The 25,794-nt window shown below is 38.2% G+C and overlaps 1 protein-coding gene across 1 annotated transcript; it reads right to left on the reverse strand.

The window, feature by feature from the left end:
* On the reverse strand, positions 1 to 23,374 carry ETNK1 (ethanolamine kinase 1). The gene is made up of 8 exons (XM_082280064.1): positions 23,148 to 23,374; positions 13,471 to 13,730; positions 12,628 to 12,768; positions 11,780 to 11,922; positions 5,336 to 5,419; positions 3,547 to 3,707; positions 1,486 to 1,559; positions 1 to 380 (listed from the first exon to the last, which is right to left on the reverse strand). The coding sequence occupies exons 1-8, from the start codon at positions 23,301 to 23,303 to the stop codon at positions 308 to 310; spliced, it is 1,092 nt and encodes a 363-aa protein (XP_082136190.1). The 5' UTR covers positions 23,304 to 23,374; the 3' UTR covers positions 1 to 307.
* Positions 23,375 to 25,794: the final 2,420 nt, after the last annotated feature.

Genomic DNA, 25,794 nt, shown 5'->3' on the forward strand with positions numbered 1-25,794 from the left:
TCATGTTAAACTTATAATAAATAATTCACATACAACATATGTTAAATTACAAAGAAGGATTAAATTGCCATTTCTACAACTTTTTATAGATTTAGCAAGTTTCTAATCCGTTTTATATCAACAGCAGTACGTATGTTCTTCATAATAAATTTAACATTGAAGGACTGTCTAGAGGCATTATTTATAAAGCAGGAACCACCAAGTGAGCATTACAGCACTTCAACAAATGTTTAGCTTTTTTTCCAGTATCTGTTCTCAGAAAAGATTCAGGGGTTGTCTATCCACTTGGTAAGAGTCTTCCTCTTCATTACTCAGGAAGAGTTAACGTCATGACCTCCAGTTTCATTTTGAAATACTGGTTAAACCGAACAATTGCATACCTGGTCAAAAGGAGAGAGACATTCCAAGTTAGGAACAGCTAACTCTCCACATGACAACAGTCATGTAGGACTAGTCAAAATTCCACTGACCCCAGCACTCTGTTTCCAAAATTGACTCTTAGCAGCTGCCAAAGGAAGAAATTAGGAACAGAACAATGATGATACAGTACTACTTCTCCACCACCCCCCACTCTCAGCTTGCAAAACAGATGCTGCTCCAGGATTATCAAAGTAGTGGTTTTGTGTTTAATTGTTCTTGATGGACTGTCGGACAACTACAATGCCACAGAAATTTGATCATGATGATCAAAACAAACGTGTCAAAGCAGTAAGTTTTGGGGGTTTATCACTGGTGTTTTTACGTCATCTAGTGGTGACTGCGAGGTACTGCAGCCTGAAAGAATTAGGAATCCACATCGGTCTTATTTACAGCAATGACATAATTAAGCCCAGTAAACTGGCTTAGTCAGTGCAAAAAATTCTAAAGTGGGACCTTTTACCAGGTAAAATGATGAATTTTATCACCTCACTCAGCCCCTAATGGAGAAATTAATTCCTCTGCTTGTTGCCATGAAAGACCATTTTAAGAAGGCCAAAGACACAGGTATCTACCTGAAACAGAACTTAACATTCATTGGTTGTACAAAGACTCTTTAAAACAAGAATAGCAACTTCCAGGATCAACACTCCATGCAATAGGTCATCAAGCTCTTTTGTACTTTATCTTTGATTCTCACTGTTGGAAATGTAGGTCTTGCATCTGAAAGACAGCACACCTCACTGACCAACTTGGCTTTTATGTCTTTGTCTCCCCAACAAAAAACCACTTAATGCCCAAAAAAACATTATGTTCTTTGCCTTTTAAACCATGTGTTTTAGCCCAGGGGCACATAATTTAGAGAACTTTCAGCAACAAAAAACCACTGACAGACAGCTTTTACTGCCTTGTTTTCCCTTAAAAATGAAGAGTTTTATTGTATGATCACATAGGTCAGGTGTGTTGCTCAGATTTCAGTTTCTGATAGCTGGGGTGTTGGACTAAATGGCCCCACAAGTCCCTTCCACCCTCTAGTATTCCATGATTGTACATAGCAAGCACACTTACCCTAGAAAATCAAAGTCAATGGTGGAATATTTGGCTTGGATTAGTGCCCACAATCCCCAAAAGAAGTGGGAAGCCTGAAAGAAAAAAAAAAATAGCACCAAAAAATTTACCTTATCTTAAATCTAACATGTAAACATATCCTCACATAAAGACAAAACTTTATCTATAAGAGAACACTCAAAATCCTATCTTTTTGCAAAGTTATTTGATCTCTCTTTACCAAAGAGATTTATAAGCAGTATTTTAGAATAAATTACTGGCAAGCAGAGGAAGAAATCCATTGGACTCTAACTCCCCATGTGTCATTTTCAAGAGAAACAATGTTGCATTTATAAACTATGCCACCTATTAAGTAGATTGTTGTACAACTATATACACTATGCTAAAAAAATGCACAGAAATGTAACTACCACCTCTACTGCTGCTAACTAAATTTGTATTATTCTACGTGTATTGAACTCCACTGCAAACAGGAAAGTATTTTTGAATCTTCAATTACACCCTTAGACCTCTATAATTACACTCGCTTTTACTGCTCACTTGGACAAAGAAATATGTAATGCTTTAAGAAAACCTCTAACTCATCAGCATTTACACAAATTTGTCATCTGTTCCAAACTTACTTCTATTAGGAGTCCAGACTAGTAGTCTGGAGGCCTCTGTTTACTTTTAGATTGAAAGTATGGGTTATATTAATGATATGACTGTTAATATACTTCAAAATGAACATGCAATGGCCATAAGCTTGACAGTATCCTTGTGGAAGACGTTTCTGGACACCCAGGTTACAAGTGACAGACTTTGAACTTCAGTAAATGACTGCTCATATTAATTATCTAAATGGCTTCCTGAAGCTTGCATGTAACACTTTATCAGGAATTTAGAAGATATCCATGGACACACCTGAAAATGCCTCAAAATAGCAACTAATCTATGTCCATGTGAATCTTGTACACCTAGTTCAGCTAACTGTGCCAAGAGAGTTGCAGTTCATCATTTTACATCAACAACCATTAACTTTACGTCAAGTTTTCCCTTAACAAAGCTTCCCACATGAACTGACACAAGTATCACACGGTGTTCATGCATCATGGGTGGTTTATAGGCAAGTCCTGACCTGTTCTCTAAACACAACTCTATGCTCTTAAACATTACTATGACCATTGTTTAGAACTGACAAAACAGTGCTATATATTTTCAAACAGACCACCAGAGTGCTTAATTGCAGCTCTAACTTTCCTAAATGAATAGGACAGCAGAATTTAACAGTAACAACATTTGAAAAGAATAGCAGCACACAAGCTGCTGTTTTTAAAGCTTGCTTAATAACCATCTTCCTTGTTAACTATACTTCCTCACCGCAACCAGTAGCTTTTGCCAGAAAATAGAGGGTATTACAGTAACAGAAGTGTGCTCAAATTAGTAGGAAAGAGGACTAAAATAAGGCCAAAGTGGCTACTTTAGCCTTATTCCTCCTACAAATAGCTGGGAATGTTATTCTTCAGGAGAAAAAAAATACAAGCACTTTTGCTGTAACATTTCCTGTCACATCACCTAGACAAAACAAGATCAGCAAGAGACTCTAGAGTGACCTATTTATCTGTAAATGAAAAAATAAATAAAATCAAAATAGTCTAGTTTAACAGAATTGTTACCACCTTATTTTAAAAACAGCTTTTAAAGTTTGTAAGTCTTCATGAAGCACTACTTTGCTCTTCTGTCTTCTCACCATTACAAGCAAAAGTTCAACAAAGACCCACCATAAGCTGTGGCCAACTTAAACTTGCCGGACCAATAAACAGCCAACAGAAATCCTCACTCAAAGCTCATCTTCTTGTTTTCTGAATGCCCAGTGCCTCCTTCACTAGGAATATTCTACACAGAATTTTTAATATACATCAGAGAAGCAAGTTTCCATAGAACAGCAAAGTTTTATTTCTTATGGAAGTTCTCTACATGCCACAACACTCAAATTCAAGAAAATAGCAACTACATTTGTTCAAAGAGTATCAGGTTTCTCTTCATCATTCAACATATTCTAATCCAGTGTTTGTTACTTACCAGTGCAAACTGATTGACTTGGACATACAGAACTTCAACTTCTTTTTCACTGACTTCTGTGCCAAATCCTTTATATTCTTTGTAGGCCTCAAGGTAAGATCTCAGCCATTGCTCCTGTAATTTTCTGTTAGGATAAAGGCTGTAGTCTACCTCATTTACTCCTAGGAAAAGGACAGAATACTATTAGAGCCTTATGTTGCATTAAAAGGCCATTAGAAACCCTTTAGTACTACCATTAGTAGTCCATTACTGTACCCCTTCCCACACAGGAATAGATTGATATTGTCAAATATCCACATTTTTACTTTGACCTGGCCTTATAAATTACATCTTGACAAGAATTTCCCACATAAAAATCAGTGTTCTGCATTAAAAATGTATGTTCTCAGCCAGATAGAGTCTGCTTGTGTGTTGGGATTCAACACCTTGGCCTTTGAGAAAAAGTATTTGCATTACGAAACAAAAACCCTCATAAATAGATCAAATATTACCTATTTTGTGGGAAAAGAGACTGGTATGCCACAATATACCAAGCCGAATCCAGATGCATATCCAATTATCACTAAGCTCACGTTTGAAGAAAACTTATTATAAGCCTGTCTCTCTCCTCCACCGGTGATTGATAGAATGAGGAGCCCATGACGCATTTTTATCCTATTTTTCTTCCTATACTGGCGGCGCTTAGTCACAGGCTAAAGAGAGTCTGCCAGGAGTCCCAAACCTGGGTCACAGTTCACTCCCATTACCACTCTCAGGGAATTTGGGAATTCTCATTAATTCTTATATTATGAACATTGCAATCCCCTGGCACCTAAACTCTTTCATGTGTTAGATCCACCTAAATTTAGCTGAAAAAAAAATTCAGATTTTTACTGGATAGAGAATAAAAGTGAAGCACAACTGTTCTTCATAGGAAAAAAATGTATTTGTTCATTTATTCTTCTTACTGATGTCAGATTTCAGAAGTATAAGGTGAAAAATCAAAAGCTTTCAAATATAATTTTGTAAAAGAATTTAACTTGCTTTCCAAATGTTTAAATTACCAATTTTACAACTTAAATTACCAAGTACACACTCTGTGGTTTTTTTAGTTATCTAAACTTAACACTCTTTGTGAAGCAACTGGTAAATTAAGGCTCCTCATTTCACCACAGTGTACTTTCTGTCTGCACTAATCATTACGTAGGTTTTCCCTCCTGGCCCATGCTCTGAAATAATACAGCATACACTTGAGGTCATTTCTCCCTTATGGAGTAAGAGGAATGGGCATGCACTGTAAAAAATTTCAACTAGTTAATAAATTAATCTAAAAACATCTTTTTCCTAAAATCCCACCTTTTTCCTATGACATAGTCTTAGTCTTTACTTCTCATTTTAGGACAGGCCAAGTACTTAGTGCACACCTTCAAAACCACCAAAAAACATATAATCCTGCCTTTTGCCACTGTGGAATCACACAGAATATTGTCACTATATACACCTCTAGTGTGACATCCACAGTATTTCACTACAGTGGGCTGCCTCTGCTGTGTCACTTCACAGAAGGATAGGGTGAAAACTGTGTGTTCTCTACTTATCTAATTCTACCAGAACTTAGGACATGATGTTTCTTTTTCTGGGTTAGAAGACCTGCAGAGGAAGGCCATAACTGGCCTGCAAAATGAGACATCAACACATTCTGATACCATGAGCTGACAGCTGTAAACATGTAACTAGATATACAAAGAATGAGTTTGTTGGGGTTTTTAATAAAACCAGTCAACTTTTACCTCTGAAACCCAATTCCTACCTGCAAATTCATTGAAGTGATTTCCAATGTCATAAGCCAGATAGTTGTACCCAGAGTACTCATAGTCTATGAACTGCACATCACCTATGTAAGAGACAACAGCAGCAACATCAGAGTCCAGATCAAGTCACAGCCCTAATCCTTTGGTGTCCTTTGAAGTTTTTTGGGGAAAACAAACCACATTCATCTTATACCCAGTTGCATGCACTCAGATGTTCCAGGGTAAGGCTGTGATTTCTACGATATGAGATATTTAAGGGTAAATATTCATTCGGGAAAGCTCTTAAATTTAGAGCTTAAAATTCTCCCTGCTTGAAGTCGGAGTAGGAAAATTTCAATTTTAACTTCTACCACATGAGGGCCTCCCTTACCCTCAAAATGAGAAGTACAGTAGCATATTCTTTATTTTAAATTTATGTAGAAATAGTAGATCAGTTTTTCCCCTGACTTAAAAAATAACAGTCCTGTTTATTCTCACACAAATGTGCAGCCACAGTGGACTAACACATTGCAACATGCTGATACTTCCGGCTTCCTCAACCACTCTTACAAAGCAAGACTATTCTTTATTGTTGCTTTTTTAAGCTGGATTCAATTAGTTTCAAGAAACCATCAGATAGTCGTAAGGTCCCCAAAGCTATCAAACTATGTGCCATTGTAAAAACAAGGGCTGACAAAGCAGCAAAACACAGCCCCAAAAGTTTCCAAATTACGTTTACCTGCAGTAAAGCTAGGGAAAATGCATTGAAGCTGCTCAAGAATGTCTAAAGCACATAAAACAGTCAAAATGAAAGCAAGATGGATTAGGTAAAACTAGAGCTCTTGTATTTTAAGGGAAACCAGCAAAATTACTAAAAAGTCAGAAAAGGAAGCAATGGGTTAACAAAAGATCTGTTTGCACTAGAACATTAAAAAATAAAACCTTACATTTCTCACTGCTATACTGAAATGAGTAATTTTCACCATTGCACCCTTCTCCCTCTCTATACTCTTTTATTATCACTAGCTGCATATTTAATTAACAAAAACATTCGTTCTACTATAATGAACAATCTTTTAGCATGACTTAAAACCCTAGGCTAAAAAGAAAATCAAGAACAATGTTAAAATTAAGTACATTATATATGTATTTCCTAGACTAAGGATTTTAAGTGCCTACTACACTGCCTCCTTAAGATTTAGGAATATTGTGCATCTCAAATAAAATAGTTTCACCAATGTCCTGACCAAGTTAGCTCAGAAGAAGTTTGTTAAAGTGTTCTTTTCTATGCAGTTCATCTTCCCCATACTTGAACTACTAACACAATTATGTTTTCCAGATGGACAAATCTTTCTGTCTAAGCACTTAAAATGGAAATAAAACTCTAAGACAAATATAATCACATAGTCACAAATCCTCCAAGTCTGAGTTCACCCTTACTTCCACTGAAAGAGAGGCTTGCTTACCAAGGTTAAGATGTTAAATCTTTTAGGTTCTAACGAACCAACAGCCCTGCAAAGCGGCAAGCTCCTTCCAGGAAATTCTGTTGGCAGTGGAAAAATTGAAGTTCTCTAGAGCTTTGAAGTGGCAAATCTTACAGCAGTTGCAGGCAAGATCTTATTGGCACAGATGAACTTCTGCCACTGCCTGACTGGCAGATTCACAGGCTGGCCCTTCCCACTGGTTCTCCAGTGCTGCTTTTCAAAACAGGCACCTCTAAAATTACAAGCCAGTTAAAACCCCAACCCTGGCTAACATTCTGCTACACAACTGATTGCCTGAACCCCTTCTGCCCCCCAAACAGTTAATATTGCTTGTATTAAGAGAAGTTTTTTTCTTCCTTCCTCACATAAAATCCAAACACAGCAGGTAAAAAGTCTGCTGGTAAAATATGGACATATATACTTTAAATTTTTCATGTGCAGATTTCACCTAGAACATCCCTATGTGCCATCATGAATTTTTAATTACAGCTAACATTTAAAAAACTTACTTCCAGATATAAAGAATGTTACAAACAAGCAGAAATTGAAGCTAACAAGATATGGGTGGGGCTGTTACTAGGCATTGTCCTCCCAAAGCAGGAACAAGGGCATATCCAGCCTGTAGCAGATTGCCAAGTTTCCTCTATCTCCCATTTGATAAGATAAAAGTTTAAAGTGAAAGAGCCTTGCATTTATACTGATCCATTTCAGGCTCATACTATTGTGAAACTCAACCGTTAAGTTCATTTTTGCATGAAGGCTCAAAATAAAGATGCACAGTTCTTTCTGTGGAACTGAAAAAGCAAAAACAAAAAGTTTGCTGATTCAAAAACATGGAACATATATGTACTTATACGTACACATACATACCTCTACATAGCTTTAGAAAAAGCAGAAGAAAGTTTGCAGTAATTGTTTAAATAATCATTGTATTAGAAGCTACTTTTAAGATTTACTGCAGTTCATATGAGAAAGCCACTTCTAAAAGCTTACATTACTGGTTTAGCAGGTAGCTGTTGTTTCAAGGTTTCTAAAAGGTATCCACAATTTGTACATCCCATCAATATCCCTGGGAGCAGGCAGACCAACAAGAGACCCTGGTCTAAGTATATTTGTGCTTTATTGAAATGAGAAACAATTTAAAAACAAGCTATGCCATCTCTCTGGAGAAGCTACTGCTATTGACAGGAATAGACATGTCAAGAGTGTGGAATATTTCAAGTTGAAACACATTTCTTTTTTCCAGGAATTTCCTAGTGCAGACAACATGCAACACACTCCACAAAAATCACAGAAGGATACAGAATGGAATTCATGTTGTGCTCCATATACCAGAAATCCAGTTTTAAACAGATCAAGTAGTAACCAAAGCATCTGCTAGATCTCCTCAGGGCTCTGACAGGTAGGAGGGTGAGGATACCTCTCTTTCTACCTGCTTTTCCTTTTTAATAGTTTAACAGGGAAAGCACTTCCCCTGTCCAAGTCCTGGCTGTAGTTACCACAGCTGAATGATGCATCCTGAGTTCTGTCCCATCCTGCTCATCAGGTGATGAGCCCCACTGAGCCCCTAGAAAACAGCTTCAAAGACAAGGATCTGTGCTAGGAACATACTTGAAAATTCACAAAAAGGTCACCCACCCAAAGGATAGTTTTAGCTCTAAATACCCAAAAGAGCTCTGCAAAACAAAACAGGTTTTTAGGTCAAAACCAGAAGCCTTAAACATACCTCAGTCTTCAGAAGCACTGAGCACCCACAGACTCCTACCAAAGATCATAGAAAACATTGGGTAGGCAGAGGGAATAAACAGAACAAAACTATCCATCTACCTACACACAACTGCCTGCCAACTGATTTTCATATATTCAAAAAGAGCACACATAGAAAAAAACAATTCTGATACTTGATCTCTTGATCTTGTTGAATATCAAGTAGCTGAATACTCTTAAAACATCAGGTATTTTTGGAAATTCCCAGGTCTTACTGGGAAAGAAAAAAAAAAAAACAACCAAAAAAAACCAACTAAACCAATTAGGAACATCAGAACACAAGGTCTATAAATAAGCAGTACCAAGCTTCAAGCATGTTTTGAGTATTCTTGATGTCGAAACTGCAATAAAAAGCAATGTGAAGTGCCGAGCTATACCCTTCAAAGAGTAGATGACAGTGATAATTATAAGTTACGTAAAGTAACACTTGCAGATATTCATATCCTGAGTGACTGAGAATGGACATTAACAAAACAGCAAGAGGCAGAGTTCTCTCAGCCACAGCAGGAACAAATTCAAATCAGATGAGTGAAACTCCATTAAATAAAGTTAACATTCAACATGCTCTTCCAGTCTCACAAATAAAAGTTAAGAACAGGAAACTGATTTTTCTTAAAAGCAGTATGTGGCATGACTATGATTTTTCTTTCAAGTCTGAAAACTTAATGTGAATTTAATGCAGAGGACAAGTCTAAGGCAAAGCTCAGGAACAAGCCACAATTATTCGTACTGCACTGGACACAAGTCCTAATATGTCCTGGTAGTCTGTAGCTTACACACACACCCACACATGCCCCCCCAACTAGTAAATGTGCAAATTAAGCATTCAAAAGCAAAATTATAAATACAGTATTACTAAAACAAACAAATTAAGTTTTCTTTGTGCCAGCTTCTGAAAAGCCAGATAATACTACTAGCTTTGCATAAATTTTACTGAGGAGTAAATCAAAAATAAGGTAGTTAAACTAGAAAATCAATTCTCTCTTGTTTTCAGTTTAGGCTTACCAAGGTCTTCTGATACAAAGAAGCCTTTCTAGATGGAAAAGTGAATTTAGTCAAAGTATTGCGTTCACCAAAGCTGTTAACTACCTTCAGACAATCTGATGCCATTCCTAGTGAAGCTCATCTTTAAAAAAAGATTCCATTTTGTGCTCTTGTGAAATTATTTGTATACCAATAAAAGCTTTTGCTCTGCTAAACACTATTCCAGTTATACATGTTTCTTTACAGTTAAAGCTGAGCTTCCTGTTTATGCTCTGTAAAAGTGTGCTATAAAAAACGGCTTTCAAATGACAATCATCCTTTCTACAGATGGCATTGAGGTTTGGTTACCATGAAAATGGTCCCTGCTGTACCCAGATTGCACAAGTTTTATAACACAGTACATGTACAATATTCAAACATATGTTTAATAATATAAATCATATTTTCAAGTGTTTCCCCCAGCTGTGTACAGCTTGCTTGAAGCCTAAGTACTTTACACACCTCCTTCCTCCCCACCCTGTCTCCAAACTCAAATCATTCACACACTTGTTTTGTAGGATTGCTCACAAGTGATGCACTACTGGCATTGTTTTTTCTTCCATTCTGTTTACAAAAAGAAAAGCATACAGCATTTGTTTTTCAATTAGGAGCTTCAAGTCTATTGACCACAATAGAGAACCTCTTAAAGGAATTCCTCAGATTTTTGTCTTTGTGTTGCATGGTTCTACTATGAAAAGTGACTATAAAAATTACTTTTACCTCAGTGGGTCTGCTCTGGAATGCTAAAACTCAAGGTAATTTCAGCACTAAAAAAACCCACATGGTCAAAAGAAATGGTACTAGAGTATCACAACTCCAAGAATGTAAGACGACAAGTCTGGTCTTATGCACACCTTCCATGCTTTCCTCCCTTTCTCTATTTGAGCAGAACTATAGTCCATCACTGAAACTCAGTAAAACCACTCAAGCTTGGTACTAAAGTAATAGAATTTAAAATTCAGGTTAATAGCATTGTTAGGGTGCACATACACATATGGGTATACGTAACTAAAAGTAGCAATTCCCTTCAAAGGTGCTATTACTCAGAGGAAAACTTATACACAAGTCAACAAAAGAGTTTATTTCCTCAATACACATGGTGATGCAGAATTCACATATGATGCAGAAATGTGTTATCACATACAGCCAATTTTCATACTAGAACAAGCTCCAGCTTGGTTTTGTTACTTTTTTTCTTTAGTAGTTAAGATACATCATTCTAATAGGTCAAAGACCAATAATAACTGATAGCTTCAGTTCCATTCAGTTATTTACTTCACTCATTTTGGGCTTACATACCAACAATCTCACCCAACTGGCACAAAAATAAACAGCTACTAGAAGGAATGCATCATCCTTATTTCAAAAGAAAACCTTGTAAACTGGTTTGTCATATTTAGCTGAGCTCGGGTATCTGAAATGGGAGGAAAACGGTGTATTTTTACTGCACAGCAGCCATTTTAGTGTCAAAAGTTTGCCTTGTTTGTTTTAATACCTGATTGATTCCCTTAATAACCGAACCCCAAACCACTAAAATCAATAAGCTGTGGGTTTATATGGAAGCTTTAACAGATCTTAATAACATGAACTATGAGTTAAATGTATTGGAATAGAAACAAAAAAGTAATTCATCTTTGCCAAGATGTCTGCTGCCTACAACAGTTTAAACAAAGCACGTATTTACAAAAGAAATCTTTTAAGATGTCTGTGTACCTCATGCAAAAACAAATTGAGCTACTGAATGCAGTAGTTAATATCACTAAGACAGTTCATTATGAAAGGGCATTCCCCCTGATCACAAACCAGAACAAAACACATTGCAGGAGACAATTTTCATATTATTTTCTATACTTGCATGATTTTTTTTTTCTTCCTAAAAGCTTTATATAACCAGAATAGAATTAACATCCAGTTACATACTTTCAAGCCCAGGCATACAGGCAAACTGGAGATTAACAAATTCATGAGTTCATTAAAGAAAAGCAAGGAACACTGATTTTTTTTCCTCTATACAGTAACATACAGATGAAAATTAGCTAATTCAGCAACTTAGTATTTTCAGGGAATCACTACCATTACACTGGATCTTAAAAGCTCAAACTGAGTTCACCTCAACAAGTGAGTAAAACAACACCACTGATACAGCACAGATAAAGCCACTCACTACTCATTGTTTAGTTCAACACCTACCTCGTTTCTTGTTGTAAATAATATTCTTACACAACAGGTCATTGTGACAGAGCACCACTGGTGATCCTAAATTTGACAGTCTTTCCTTCATCCAGGCCATCTCTTCCTGAAGAACTTGAGGACTCGGAATATCACTTAAAAACCTTTTCAGGTATAAGGAAACAGTTAACATTTAATATTCTGTGTTCCATATCAAGCATTTGTAATGAAGTATTTTTCTCTACATTCTTCTGGCAAATAGTTCAACAGACCCTTTCCCAAATCAGGGCATTCTTTCCCAAGACAATAGCAGTCAAATTATGAAAATCATTTTTCTCTGTCCTTCCCAAAAAACAATTTTCTGAAGATTATCTGTGCTGTAAACACGACAGTAGTCCAAAAATCCAGAGCAGAATATGAATACACTCCTGCGCATTTTAAAGGTGCAAAGATTAAAAGAATTATTGCATGAATTTAATTCACTTTTTTTTCACATTACATTACTTCCTCCAAGAAGAATACACAACAGTATTATGTACTATATGTATCTATACTAAGGAAATTAACATTAATTTTTAGTCTAGTCACAGTATACACTTAAATAGCCATTTTATCCTCTTCATTTTCAGTTATCTATTCATGTTTTCTCACTCTTCTTAATAATTTTGTTGTAAAAGAAAAACCACTTTGCCAGAGCATTCTCTAATTACAATGCAGCAAGAAGGGCATCCATGATTTTAAACTCACATGAAGAATATTTTTAAGCTGAAGTCTGCTTCCTGAGCAATATGAAGTCTGATGATATTGTACAAACACAAATTCCAGCAGAAGGAATTTGAAGGCTGGAAAGAACATGATGACATACCCACCTTTTATTTACTCCCTCATCTGCAAATTCTGTGGGTATGAGAGAGAAGTATTTTCCCATTTTCAGCCACAAATTGGATTTAGGGATCCATCCATTGTGTGCATGAATAGTATGGATTTTAGCAAGCTGTCTAGCAATGAGTCTAAAAAAAATTAAAATTAAATTAATGTTATATTTAATTGAAAAATTCTAAAAAATGCAACACAGGAATTCAAAGAGGGTTTAAAGAAGAGTAGCACAGCCATTGGGTAGCATCTTTCAAGACTCAAAAGGTCATTAGGATCATTACCTGTGGGAAGGGAAGGGAGAAGGATTGGAGTTCAGTTACAGCACACAAACTTCACCTGCATTTACAGTCTACTCTTGCTTATGTTTTGAAGTATTGATTTAAATTAGTTGCTATTTTTAGACCAATACATTTCAGCACACACATGAAAAACTAAAATCTTTAGACATCAGCACTTTATGTTCACTGCTAATAGTTTAAAAAATAATTTCTCAATGGAATTTTCTGGGATCTATTCACAAAAGGAAAGTATTGGAAACAGTTAAAAGTACTTTAACCAAGTCCAACTCCCTACAACTCCACCATATTCAATGGCCTCTGTAATGGTGATGTGCAAGTGTTAATTACTCATGATAAACAGACCTTTAATGAATACAGTCTTCTGTGGAGGCAGCAAGGATCATTTTTTCAGCACTGAAATACCATAACTAAGACGGTTAGTGCATGCTTATAGAAATACTGATTTTCTGCCTGCGCAAACTCTGCTCGAAGTCCTTCAGGCCGGGCAGAACTTCATTAATGCACAATGAAAATAAGAAATTTTTAAAAAAAGCTTACCTGAAAATATCTGGATTGCACACATGCTCTGGATCCAAGGCTTCTCCCTGCATGAACTCATAGCACAGGCCATTGTTAAAAGTACAGTAGAGCTGAGGTGCACAGCCATGGGCCTGCAACACACGGAAACTCTTCACCTCCTCATCCCGATCTACCAGGAGCTCAGTCTTGTTTCCATAGATCCGAACTAGAACAACATCATCTGTTATGTCACCCACGTAGCAGCCAATTAATTTATTGGTGATTCCATCAGTGAATAGCTGAAAAGCAAAAATAATGCATAAGCAACTCAACTCTGCATCTTCAACAAGCAGGAAAAGAATGCTGGGTTATCCTTTAGTTCCCAAAACACAAAAGTGTACTAGATTGAGCATTAAGAAATCTTTAAGACAGAGGAATATCATGAAGAAAATACTTGAATATAAATTTTTTTTAGTATTTACAGTCATGTCTCTTCTTCCACTCTGTTGCCCTCAAAACCTTAATTCTTAATTCAAAAAGAATAAACCCTCCCACAGAACACCCTCACAGTAAAACAAGCAAGCAGCAAAAAATAGCTTCAAGTTGGATAACACAAAAATTTTTTAATTCATAATAGCAATGAGGCCAGAAAGTCAGCTCAAAAAGAAAAGAAACCTATTTATCAAGATCAGAATACTAAGTGTTCGATGACAACAGTTTGAATTCCTTATTTACTCATGTCCAGTCATGCACCCTCTGATATGACTTCTCCCTCAAGCCCTACGTCAGGCCCAGAACAAAAATACTGACAAATTCAATGATCTGTTGTGTGTCAGACCTAATTCTGAGCCATAATATTTAATGAAAAAGTACTTTTGCTGAAAACACATGCCAACAACAGGCAATGTATCTACAGTCATCATAATTCTTTAGAACCTTGGACAGTGTGGGTAGGGTTTTGTTATGGATGGCGGGGGGGGGGGGGGGGGAGGGGGGTGTTTAGGGGGTTTTTTGTTTGTTTTTTTTAAAGCAGTAAAACACAATTCAGAAAGTTTGACTTCTATTCCCCCACCCCCTTCAAGACATAGCCTTTATTTTCAAAAGTAGTATCTCTCAAACACAAGTGACAGATTATTTCCAAATCTCAGGGGTTTAGACAAGTTGAGAATCATGAGCAAATTTTTTAATTACTAAAGAAAAAAAAAATCTGAAGTTGGGTCAAGTCTCCCCCTTTAGGAAAAGACAAGACTTTTACAGTAGATGTGTTTTAGCTCATATGCCTTGCCTTTCCAACACCCCTCATTTGATGAGGTCAACAGATTCATCAATAAATGCAGAAAACAAGTGGGGAAGTTTTAGTTGTCATCACAAATTGGAAGAAATAGCTCAAGCTCCTGAGAAAAGATGCAGAAGATACAAAGGTACTCTATTTTCTTGAACAGTTACAAACAGTCTTGCAGAAGTAGATATAGCGAATTATATAACTTTCATCTAGACAGGGTAACTTTAAATTCAAATAAAGCCGCTTACAAAGCCTCTTTGACTGACTCAAAACCCAGACTTTACAATTTATGGGGACATCTTATTAATAGCTATTATTTTAATAACTCAGGATGAATAATGAAGACTCTTAAACAGTCTTCATAGTAACTATTACAATGTTAAGCACTGCAACTAAGAAAACTGTTCCATTTAGCACCATAGATACTGGGCTTGAGCAGTGTTTCATTGAGTACTTAAATGCATTTCAAAATGCTTGTAAATCACAAATTACACATTTATACTATAAATATCCATTCATACTCTTCCCAGTCATAAGCGTATGGTCACAGAACTATTCGGATGAGGAAGGGACCTCCTGTGGTCATCTAGTTAAACCTCCCTGCTCAAGTAGGGCCAACTAGAGCCAGCTGCCCAGGACTGTGCCCAGGGAAATCTCCAGGAATTCTGGAGACTTTGTAACCTGTCTGGCAGCATGTTCCAGTGTTCGACCACTCTCATGATAAAAAAGTGGTTTTTTTGTTGACATGAAACTTCACACATTTTATTTTGTGTCCATTGCCTTGTCTGTCACTGGGCACTGAGAGGAGTCTGGATGCCTCCTCAACTCCCCCCCACCAGGTATTTATATATCTAAGACCACAGCAAGCCTCCTTTTTTACAGGCCAAATAAGACCCAGCCTCTCTTCATATGAAAGATTCTCCAGGTCCCTCTGTCATCTTCATGAACCTTTGCTCGACTTTCTCCAATGAGCATGTGTCTTCCTTCTACCGGGGAGCCAAGAACAGAACACAAGCACTTAAAGATGGCAAATCAACATAAAAATACTAACTCTTATAACTTTTAACATAAACCCAGAATTAATTTGTTTAAAAGGTATGAAGAGCACTTTCCAGAAGTGATTCATGTTGACCTGTTCGAGTTAAAAAGCATCTTGTCTGCCATACTTAGATAAAAACTTCCAAAATGTAGTTTAAAAGGAAAAAATGTACTATTAAAAAGATACAGCTCTAAGGTCATCAGAAATAGTGATACTACCAAAAAAAAAAAAAAAAAAAAAAACCAAAAAAAACCCACCCCACCCAGATGTTAATAGTGCTGATGCAAAGCAACAGTCTGAATATCAGTTGTTATGCTGTTGAACAGAAACTGCTGGGCACAGTTCTATCACCTTCTGTCACAGGTCTATTATTCCCTTCAAACAAGTCTCATTAGCACTAATAAAGAGAAATCTGCAACAAGGAAATTGGACTCCCTCAACTGTTAATTTAGGAACTCTACTTATTAGCATCTATTTGTAACATGCTGCTACAAATAATTATTTACACCCAGGAGCATTTTAGCTATTGCTTCTTAAAAAGGCAAAAGGGTTCACTTACTTTTCTAATAACATTATTCAAAGTAGACAATTTCCATATTCCATCATAAGAAAACATCTACTGTTTACTACCACCAGTAAAAGAAAATAATAGTCATTTTATTTTTTTATTCAGAATGCCTTTACATTAGCACTTAAAGAATCAGCTTAGAAGGCCTTGCCCAAAACATAACCTGAAATGAAGCAGAACAAAACAGTTCTCTAGCAAAAGCATCACTTGAGCATCATACGCAGAGAACAGACTCTGATGTGGATAAGATAATCAGTAAACTATCATAGCCACATGGAAGAAGATGGAAGAATCTACAGAATGCAATGAAAGTAGAAAATTCTGGGAATAAATTAAAAAAAAATACAGAAACAACAGAGGTTAAGAACACAGTGCAACACAGAAAAAAAACTCCAGCAGCAAGATTCTGACACTCCTGTAAGCCACAAAAAATTAATTAATCTGATATGCGCTTACCACAGTTTAACACATACTTTCAGATGAGGTGATACAAAGGTAAAACTAAATTCTGAAACATTTCTGGAAATTCTATTCATACTGCCCACAATCAGATCTAGCTTGAATCCAAGGCTTTCTAGAAAAAAAGAAACTGTTTACTGAAATGCAGACTAAAGCTGAGAAAGCTACAAATAAGCTTAAGTTACTCAAGTCTCAGAGAGCAATACATGGTACAAACAAGACAGGCCAAGAGAGCCCAAGAAGTGCAAATTCAACCAAGACATGAAGCATCTTTGAGACAGTTTACCCTAAAAGCACTGTTACTAGGTTATTAGATTCCTGGAAAGGGCATGTGATGCCTATGTTCCCATCTAATAAGCAAGTATTTCATGAAAAGCTTCTATCTAATCCCATCGTTCCAGGTGTTCAAAAGAACGAGAAGAATGAGAACAAAATTGCAATCACATGTAACAAGAATGAATAGATAGAAATAAAAGTGTCATGGGGCAAAGTAGAAAGTACTTATGACTCAGAAGAACTGTAAAACCAAGCAGATTTTTCCCTTCAGACTGAGTTATTACATCCATAAGTGGAGAACACAGGAAACAGTACTGTAGTGCGATAAAAAGCAGAACAGTGATGTAAAGCTGCAGCATAAATAAGTAGGGATTCCCCAGATTCTGCTGCTGAACCCCAGACTGACTTTGAGATCTCCAGAAAGGAAGAGACATTAGTAACATGCCTCTTTAATGCTCACAAAACTTCAAGTTGGTATTGTAAATCTAAGCTGATCTTTTTTCTGGAAAAGTATAGTCTACAGACACATCCACAGGTATACAGATCAAGAACTTAATTTCTTGAAACAAGGCTAGTTATTTTACTCTCTCTAGCTATTGCAACTCTTTCTGTAGCTGTTCATAAAAGAAAGACAAAGTACAACTATTGGAAAATGCCTTGGGTAAATTCTCTTATGTTCAGCAGGGCTTACAAGAAACCTCACTCAAAGGTCTCCAGGCTCTGGAGCCATATCCTCTAGTTCATTACACTCAGCAGGAGAAAGCCACTGTCTGCATGATTTAGGTGGTCAGATGATCAGGAGCAAGATCATTTGGTGTTAAAAACACCAAGACAAGCAGGAAGCAAGGAAGTTTACAGCACTATTGTCTGCTAAGTTTGGCCAGAGACTGAACTAGCAGTTTCTGCTCAACTCTTGGGGTACTCTGCATGACAGCAGCACGGAGAAAGCAATGCTTGGAGTGCTGGTATCACTTTCACATGGTTTTTTTTGGGCTACCAAACCATCAACAGTTCAGCTTCAAGGTGGGTTGAGGACTGGTTCTGATTGAAATGTGTATCAAGATGTTTAAGCTTTTTATTATTTTTTTTAAATGCCAGGAAAAAAAAAAAAAAAGAACAAGTAAGTTACTTATTTTTCACCTTGTTTCTGAAGAATATTCTTCTACTTGAAAACAGTCAACATCAGGTAACTGGACAAATTTTCTGATACTGATTAAAACAGATACAGATTTAAACAAAAAAAAGAAAAAAAAAAAGCTAATAGGAAAGGACCCTAAGCCCCCTGGAATATTTTGATGTAAAATATTGGGGGGAGGGACAGGGACAGGAACTAAACCTAAACTGTCTTGGATTCTTCCTTTCCAAAGTTACAAACCTGTAGCATAAGGTATATGCCTTTACATAGACTCATCCAAGCTGTCCCTAAACAAATATTGATTCTCTGTAATTAGAGCCCCAGTCATCATTAAACACACCTCTATCATGCACAGCTGAATTACATCAGGTACATATGGCATATCACTTACATAAAATGCCACTACAGTTTCTGCCTCACACAGACACCACAAAAACCTTTAAAAACAGGGGACTGAGATAATCAAGTTTCATCAGAAGCTTAAAAGACTGGAGAAACCAACCCAGCCTCTAAGGACATCCAATTCTGCTGGCATTTCCCACTTACTGTGACATTGCATTCAAGGCACACTTCAAATTACAGTTTTTCCACAACACGAGTAATGCAGCCCATTCTGCAGCTCTAACTTTTCTTACTCTTTCCCTCACTCATCACTTCTCCATTTGGAGGTATCAGCACTTCTCTGTGAATTCAGCCCTTCCTCTTCACATGGCAACTGCTTTCCCAACTGCTGAAGTGGGTTATATCCCCAAATCAGCTGAGCAATAAACATTTCACTTGAAAAATGTAACAGCACTGAGATACAAAATAAAGTTAGTTTGCTTTGTTTCCCAGAGACTAGCATTTTCAATTTCAACACTTTTAAACCCACGCTCAATCTGTTTAAATAAACTACAAAATACTCCAACAAGTTCAGAACTCTGAATCAAATAATAGTTTGTTATAAAAAGAATATCAACACAAGCAAATAAATTAGATCAGCAGCCAGAAAATACTGCCTGAAGAAAAGCTATTGAGTGCAAGTCAGGATGAAAAAGCAAAGAAACAAGGACAAAAGCTAATCTGGTAAACATAAAAATAGGTGGGTGGCTGTTTCACTGGCAAAAGTACAATTTTTTTATAAGCATGGGTCCATCCCATGTTCACATTTCACAGCTGTAGGAACAAATCTCTGGGAATTATGAAGTGCTGCAGTCGTAAAATCATGCAAAGAGCTGACAAGAGCAAAGACAAGTAAATCTCAGGAAAAAAAAAAATTAAAAACCAAAAACCACAGCACCAGAAAACAAGCAAGGCCAAATTATTTCAGAGAATTAAAAAAGAAAACCAATCCAACTTATTTGGAGATGATAGTTGCTTGCAGGATTTGCGAGGGGGGGGGGGGGGGGGGGGGGGTGGTTATGGGGTGTCTTCAAGAAAAATTTGATCCCCTTTCCAAAACAGATTCTTTCCACCTCTCCTCAGGTTTCATCCAGGACAGGAGCACTGTTTGCCAGCCTAATATTTTAATGATTTTAGAACTTTGAATGATTCTTCAGCAAATTTTTTTCCATATATATCATTCTGTTCCACCCAAATAATGGTATAAATTAACACTTTTAGTATTAAGTCTTTTCACCAATAAAAACAGGCAGCATTTATTCTCAATATTAAATATTACTTCAGAATGGTAAGAAATACTGATGGTTTTTCCTGCAGTATAATATTACACTGCAGAGAAGAAATTGTGTATTATCCCACTGAATCCTTCTTTGCCACCAGACTTACAAGAGGCAGACAGTAATGGGATAAAAGAACCCCAAATGCACACTACTGAAGTGGTAACTAATTTTCCCATACTGTAAGCAAACACCGGCCTTCCTTGAATCTCCTTAAAAGAGAAAAAATAAGGAATTCATAAAGTGGGCAACAAACTACAATCTGTGAGTGTATTTTTACAGTAGGAAGGGTAATACAACCTCTTTAAAAGAGTAAAGAATTTTAAAAATTAAGTTTTTATATTTCATTAAGAATCGTGCAGAATATAAAAATTGGAATGCCCACTGTCAAAATTCAAGCTGCTTACAAAACTCAGAGGCCCTGTTTTGAGTTAGAAGAGCATTTTTTAATGAAATTTTAAAAACCTATTTCTCATGTTCACCACAGCTAACTTCTGAATTTAGCAATCAGTGAGTTTTTCAGCAAGGTTGGGAGAGAGGCTTCCACAGATTCCTTCCAACCTGAACTACTCAACATTTCTACTACTAAAAAATAGCCATTCCAGAATCAAAAGTGACTACCACAAAAAGCAGAGAAAGCAAACCTCAAAAATTCAGGAGTTAGAAAATCAAGCACCGAATTCCATACAGTTCCTAGGACATTTTCAGTTGACAACTGCACAATGTACCTACATGAAGATGAGTGTTTAGACAGAAAAATTCTGTTTCTCCCTAGCAATGTAGAATAACTTGAATATTTGTACTGCCCTGTAGGGATAAAATTCACATATAACTTGATATAAAGGAGATACATTACAGTATAGCTGCTTCCATTTAAAAAAAAAAATGGGTAATGCTTCTGATATTATAGACTTTCTGATAAATAATGCAATAAAAGAATAATTTAAGCACTGAAGATTTTAATTATTTTCATCTTCCGGCCCTAAATTTGTGATTTATGCTATGGTGTAAAAAAAAAAAAAAATTAAATGTTAAAATATATTCCTGATTTTAGGTACTTATAAATCTTAGGAAAAGTGAGGATTAAGCTTTAACATATACTAACTATAATTTCAAAATTGTTCAGCTGACTAAACAAGTTAACACACAACAGTAAATTTTTGCAAGAGAAGTTAACTAACTTCTTCAAATCAAACTCTGGACTCTTCAATGTCTTACTAATTGTTCTGACCCAAGAATTACTAAGAGCAAAGGTAGCTAATGGCAGAGTTCACCAGAGGAAGCAGTAGTTCATTAAACCTATCACTGTTCTTTGTCCACTTTGCTGTTTCAGATTAGTCAGGCAAATTTTCCATGCAATACAGGAGTCCCATCCTCATCTCCCACCTAAACACTTGCCCCTCTAAAGGGCGGACTCCAGGACATCCTCCTGTTCACTCCATCACCTTCACAAAAAAGAGTCACTTTTCATTTCAACACCTTTTTGTATTTGATGCATGTGCAACACGCATCTGTAACTGGTTGTATTGCCATCACGGCTGCTGGAACCTGTTTCAAACCACAGGCATTCCTGCTTGTTACACACTCACAGCAGCTTAAACACAGGCTAAAGAGTTAAAAATAAGAGGCCATTAAAGGGCTTTGTGAATAGATTGTTCTCCCACTGTTCAAAAGGAAAACACCAAGCTGAAAAGTGTTCTTAAAGTAACTTGGTTAAAATTAAACTCAAGACATTTTTTAGACAGAAACCTCTAACCACAGACAGTAATCTCCTACTTCACATCTGCATGATCAGTAAAAGAATCCCTGTTCTGCACCAATGGTACCGGTATTTTTTATCCTGTTAATTGCTTCTTGCAAAGGGAGTGGTGGAAAGAAGCAACTTTTTTTTTTTTTCTTAAATCTACTAGAACTTTACCCAAAGGATAGTTATCCCTCCTTAACAGGAAAATGTTTTGGTTTCATTTTTCAACATCCCCGAATGAAAGAAAGAAAAATATTCTGCTAAGAACTGCACTCATCGGAGAACCAAAAAAATAAAACCATGTATAACTTCATGTAGCCCTGCAAGGAGCAAGGAGTTGGATTATGCTCATGCATCCCTTCCAACTCAAGATATTCTATGAACTCTAACTCTATTTTTACATGTTGTAAGACTATTTTCATTGCACCTCGAGATCTTGGGACAGTGCATAACTTATGGCCACTGCCTCAAACAGATTATTTAGAAAAAGCTCATTAGCTTTATTTTCATGCTAACTGGACTGATGTGTCAAGTTTCATTTTCCTTTCAGGACACTTTAGAAAATTTCTGTCAAATTATGTGCCATTACCTCAATGTGCTCAGCTTTCCGATACAAATTAGTTCAGGCAGCTCTCTGAAGAGGAACTTCATTGAAATAAGACACCTCCACGTAATAGCAACTGCTGAATAACACAGCTGACCATATCATAAAATGCTCAACTAACCACAGACTGAACTGTTATTTTAGCCAGCCAAATTGGCTAAAGACTTTTTAAGTCCAAGGGACCATGTTAAGTATATTCTAGAAGCACAAAAGCAGCCAATCCTCCAGCAGATGACTCGTCATAAATACGAATGACTGTCCACCTAGAGAACACCAGAGAGAACAGCGGTACTCCTGCCAAGAGCAGCGAGCAAGGGCGTTAGCGGGTCGGGTGTGTGCCGATACCGCCAGCCTAAACCCCAGACCGGCTGCGAATACATGACAGATATTTATTACATTTTTGATTACAGGAAGCACCCAACAAAGGATCCACGGCCCGTGGGAGCGCCCCAGACCGGCAGCAGCGACCTCGGCGGCGGTATCCCCTCCTCCGGAGGCCTGTCCCCGGTTTACAAACACGCCCCACCCAGGAGAGACATGGCGAGGGCGACTCTCAGGAACACCTCCTCTTCCTTCCCTCGCCCCCGGCACTAGAGCTCTCCCTGCCGCTAACGCGGGCAGCCGAGTTCCAGCGGGGAGGGCATGGGAGGAGGAAGAGGGAAGCGGGCGATGGGAGGGAGGAGCGCCGGGAAGGAAGGAGGGAAGGCGGGAGCCGGGGATGCTGCCGCGCCGCGCCGCCCCGCCCCGCCGCCGAGCCGCCTAGCAAATGGGGCTCCGCGCAGGGGGCTGCGGCGGAGAGCGGGGGAAGGAGGGAGGGGGAGGAAGCGAGGCAGCAGTTCCCCCGCACAATGGCCGCTCGCCCTCCCCCCTTCCTTGCCTGCTTTTCCCCTCCCTCCCCGAGCCCGAGCTGCCGCACCCCCCGCGGGGACCGGGGCGCGGACTCCGCCGTACCTGCAGCGTCACCTCCTCGGGTCTCCAGTGCGGGCGCAGCCGGCGCAGGAGCTGCAGGGCGCCTTGGCGATACCCGGGCCCCTCCCGTTCGCTGACGGTGATGTCTAGTTTGGGAACCTCCGGCGAGCCGGGCGGGACGTGGATGTAGTTGGACATGACAGCGGGCAGAACGCGGGGCGACGAGAACGGGCAGCCCACACTAATGCTTCCTCCGCGGCGGAACCGGCAACTGAGGGAAATTTCCACTTCAGCTCCCGATAAAGCGACTCCACCTCCCCCGGCTGCAACGCGGAGCAGCCTGGGAGAGCGGGCGGAGCCGGGCAGAGCCCTGCCCTCTGCCCGTTCCCCTCACCTGCCTGACCCCTCCAGCATCCGCCTCTCCCCCTCCAGTGCCCCGCTGTCCCACTCAGCATCACCCTGCCCGCCGCTGGACCCCGCGGCCGTGGCGCGGCCAGGGAGGGGATTAACCAAATGTGTTCGGGGCTGCTGCGGGAGAGCAGGCGTAAAGGAATGAGGGGCTGGCAGCTGCCGCGGCGCCGCCCGGGCAGTTACCGGGCGAGCGGCTGATCTTAATCGGGCTTGGAGTTATCTGCTGCGGTTGATTTTTTTGTCTTTAATTTGCGTCTCGGCTTTCGGAACCCCTCACCGCCTCTCCCTTTTTGTTTGCCATGCCCCTGCAGGGCGCGTACCTGCTCAGCACCTTGATCCGTTCCTTCTACAGAACAGTTACATTCTTTCATTTTTTTTCCCCTGACTTATTTTATTCTGGAAATGTTGTTGCCTTGAAGTTATTTTCGGCGGGGAAAAAAAAAAAAAAAAAAGCCCAGACTATACCGCAGCTTGTACCAACCAGGAGAAAAACAATCCCATCTTTTTTAGAAATATTTTGATGCTCCCCCTAGTAGTCCTACGAGTATCAGCCTCCTTTCACATTCTATGATCTTCCCACATGGGGAAACACTGAACAAGAAGTTCCTCTGTAAAAACTACTGAATTGAGTTAGTCGAAGACACAAGAACTATGTAAACAGAGTAATAATCGGGCTCTGCCCTGAAGAGCTGTTACTCTAAAACAGACCCAGGTCAGGGGATCTTTAATCTTAGTATTCTTTTCCATCTAAACTTTGATTCAGACCAAGCATTTAAAATCTTCAGAGCCAGGAATCTGTCTGTGAAGCTCGAAAAATAAATTTTCCTTCTGCTGTATTTTAAATTAAAATTTAATGTTTATGGGTTGGTGTTATTAGTGTAAGTATGTTTTTCTACGTTAATAGGATTTTTCTATCAAGCATTAAAAGGGAAAGAATATTGGGGTCTGAATCAAATTTCAAATGCCATAAAATTTCACCCATTTCTTCCATTATCCCACTTCACTTTTTCTTCTATGCAAGTAAGGATATTTTGAAATTTAAATGCCTTGAAAAATAGGTTTCTTTTAACACATTCACCTTCATACACTGTTTAGCCCTATAAGTCAATATTACCATGGAGGCATGATATCACTCTACCAGATCAAGCATGTGATTCATGGTGGCCTCTGCTTCTGCTTAGGCAGTTTGGTAGATGATAAACTAAGATTTATTTGTAGATTAAGGCCAAAGTGATATTTTGTTGAAATAAAATATCAAAGGTTGAATTTTCCAGCTTCCAAATGTTAATTTTAACAAGAACTGGTCTAAAAGAGATTCAGTCTTGCTAATGCTGAGAATAATAAATGCATCTACCAGAAGGTTTTAGTTGTTAACTCTGAGAAGCCTTGTGAACTTACCCAAGTCTGATTAGATTTCCATAAATTGTTTGTTAGTGTATTTTTAACATAAAGGGGGAAAGTTGAAGCAGTCATGGTGCTTAGATTGTTTGGGAATTATAAGAGCTGAACTTCTGTATATTAAATATTTACAAAAGTAGATGAAAGAACCTGAAACACTTAGGCAGTAGCGCTCTCATGTTTCTGGTCATGGTATAAAGACACATCCTTTTGGCTTGTCCTCATGGTGCATTGGGAATTCTTAATTCCTGTGGTTTTAATTTTTAAAAAATTATAAAAATTCCTGGTTTTCCTAATTCCTGTTATTTTAATCAATAAAAGTTACAGTTAGCTACTCACCCGGTGTTCTTCCGTTTTTACCTTTTGTTTCCCACAAACATTTGCTGTGTCCAAATCAAACCCCCAAGAAATGTGTTTTCTCTTAATGTTTGATGCATTTGCAGGTCCACTACACCAAACTAAACTCATTCCAAGGTTGGTCAGAGATGCTCATCACAAGTAACTGAAGGAAACAGGATGTTTTACTTCTCTCCCAGGCCTGTGCTCTACCAGGCAGCCTGTCTGACCTGCATATCCTCCTCATTCTGCCATTCTCTTTTCCTTTTCTGCTAATCAGGAAACAGGTTGTGCCATTTAAATTATTCCTATGCTTTTCACCTTGCCTTTATGTCAGCACTGGACACTTTATAAGCTCTTAAAAAAAAAAAAAAAGAAAAGGCATAAAGAGCAACATTAGGATCAGAACCAGTTTTAACTTCCCAGGTGCAGTTCACTTGGCTGCTTTCCAAAGCCAGCAATTGTTTCAGAAGGACTCATTGCATAAATGTGACTAGAAATGGGACCCCTTCTAGTCATAATTAATTTTAATAACATTTTGCAT

Source organism: Coloeus monedula (genome assembly GCF_965178545.1).
Source record: "Coloeus monedula genome assembly, chromosome: 4".
NCBI classification, from domain to species: Eukaryota; Metazoa; Chordata; class Aves; order Passeriformes; family Corvidae; genus Coloeus; species Coloeus monedula.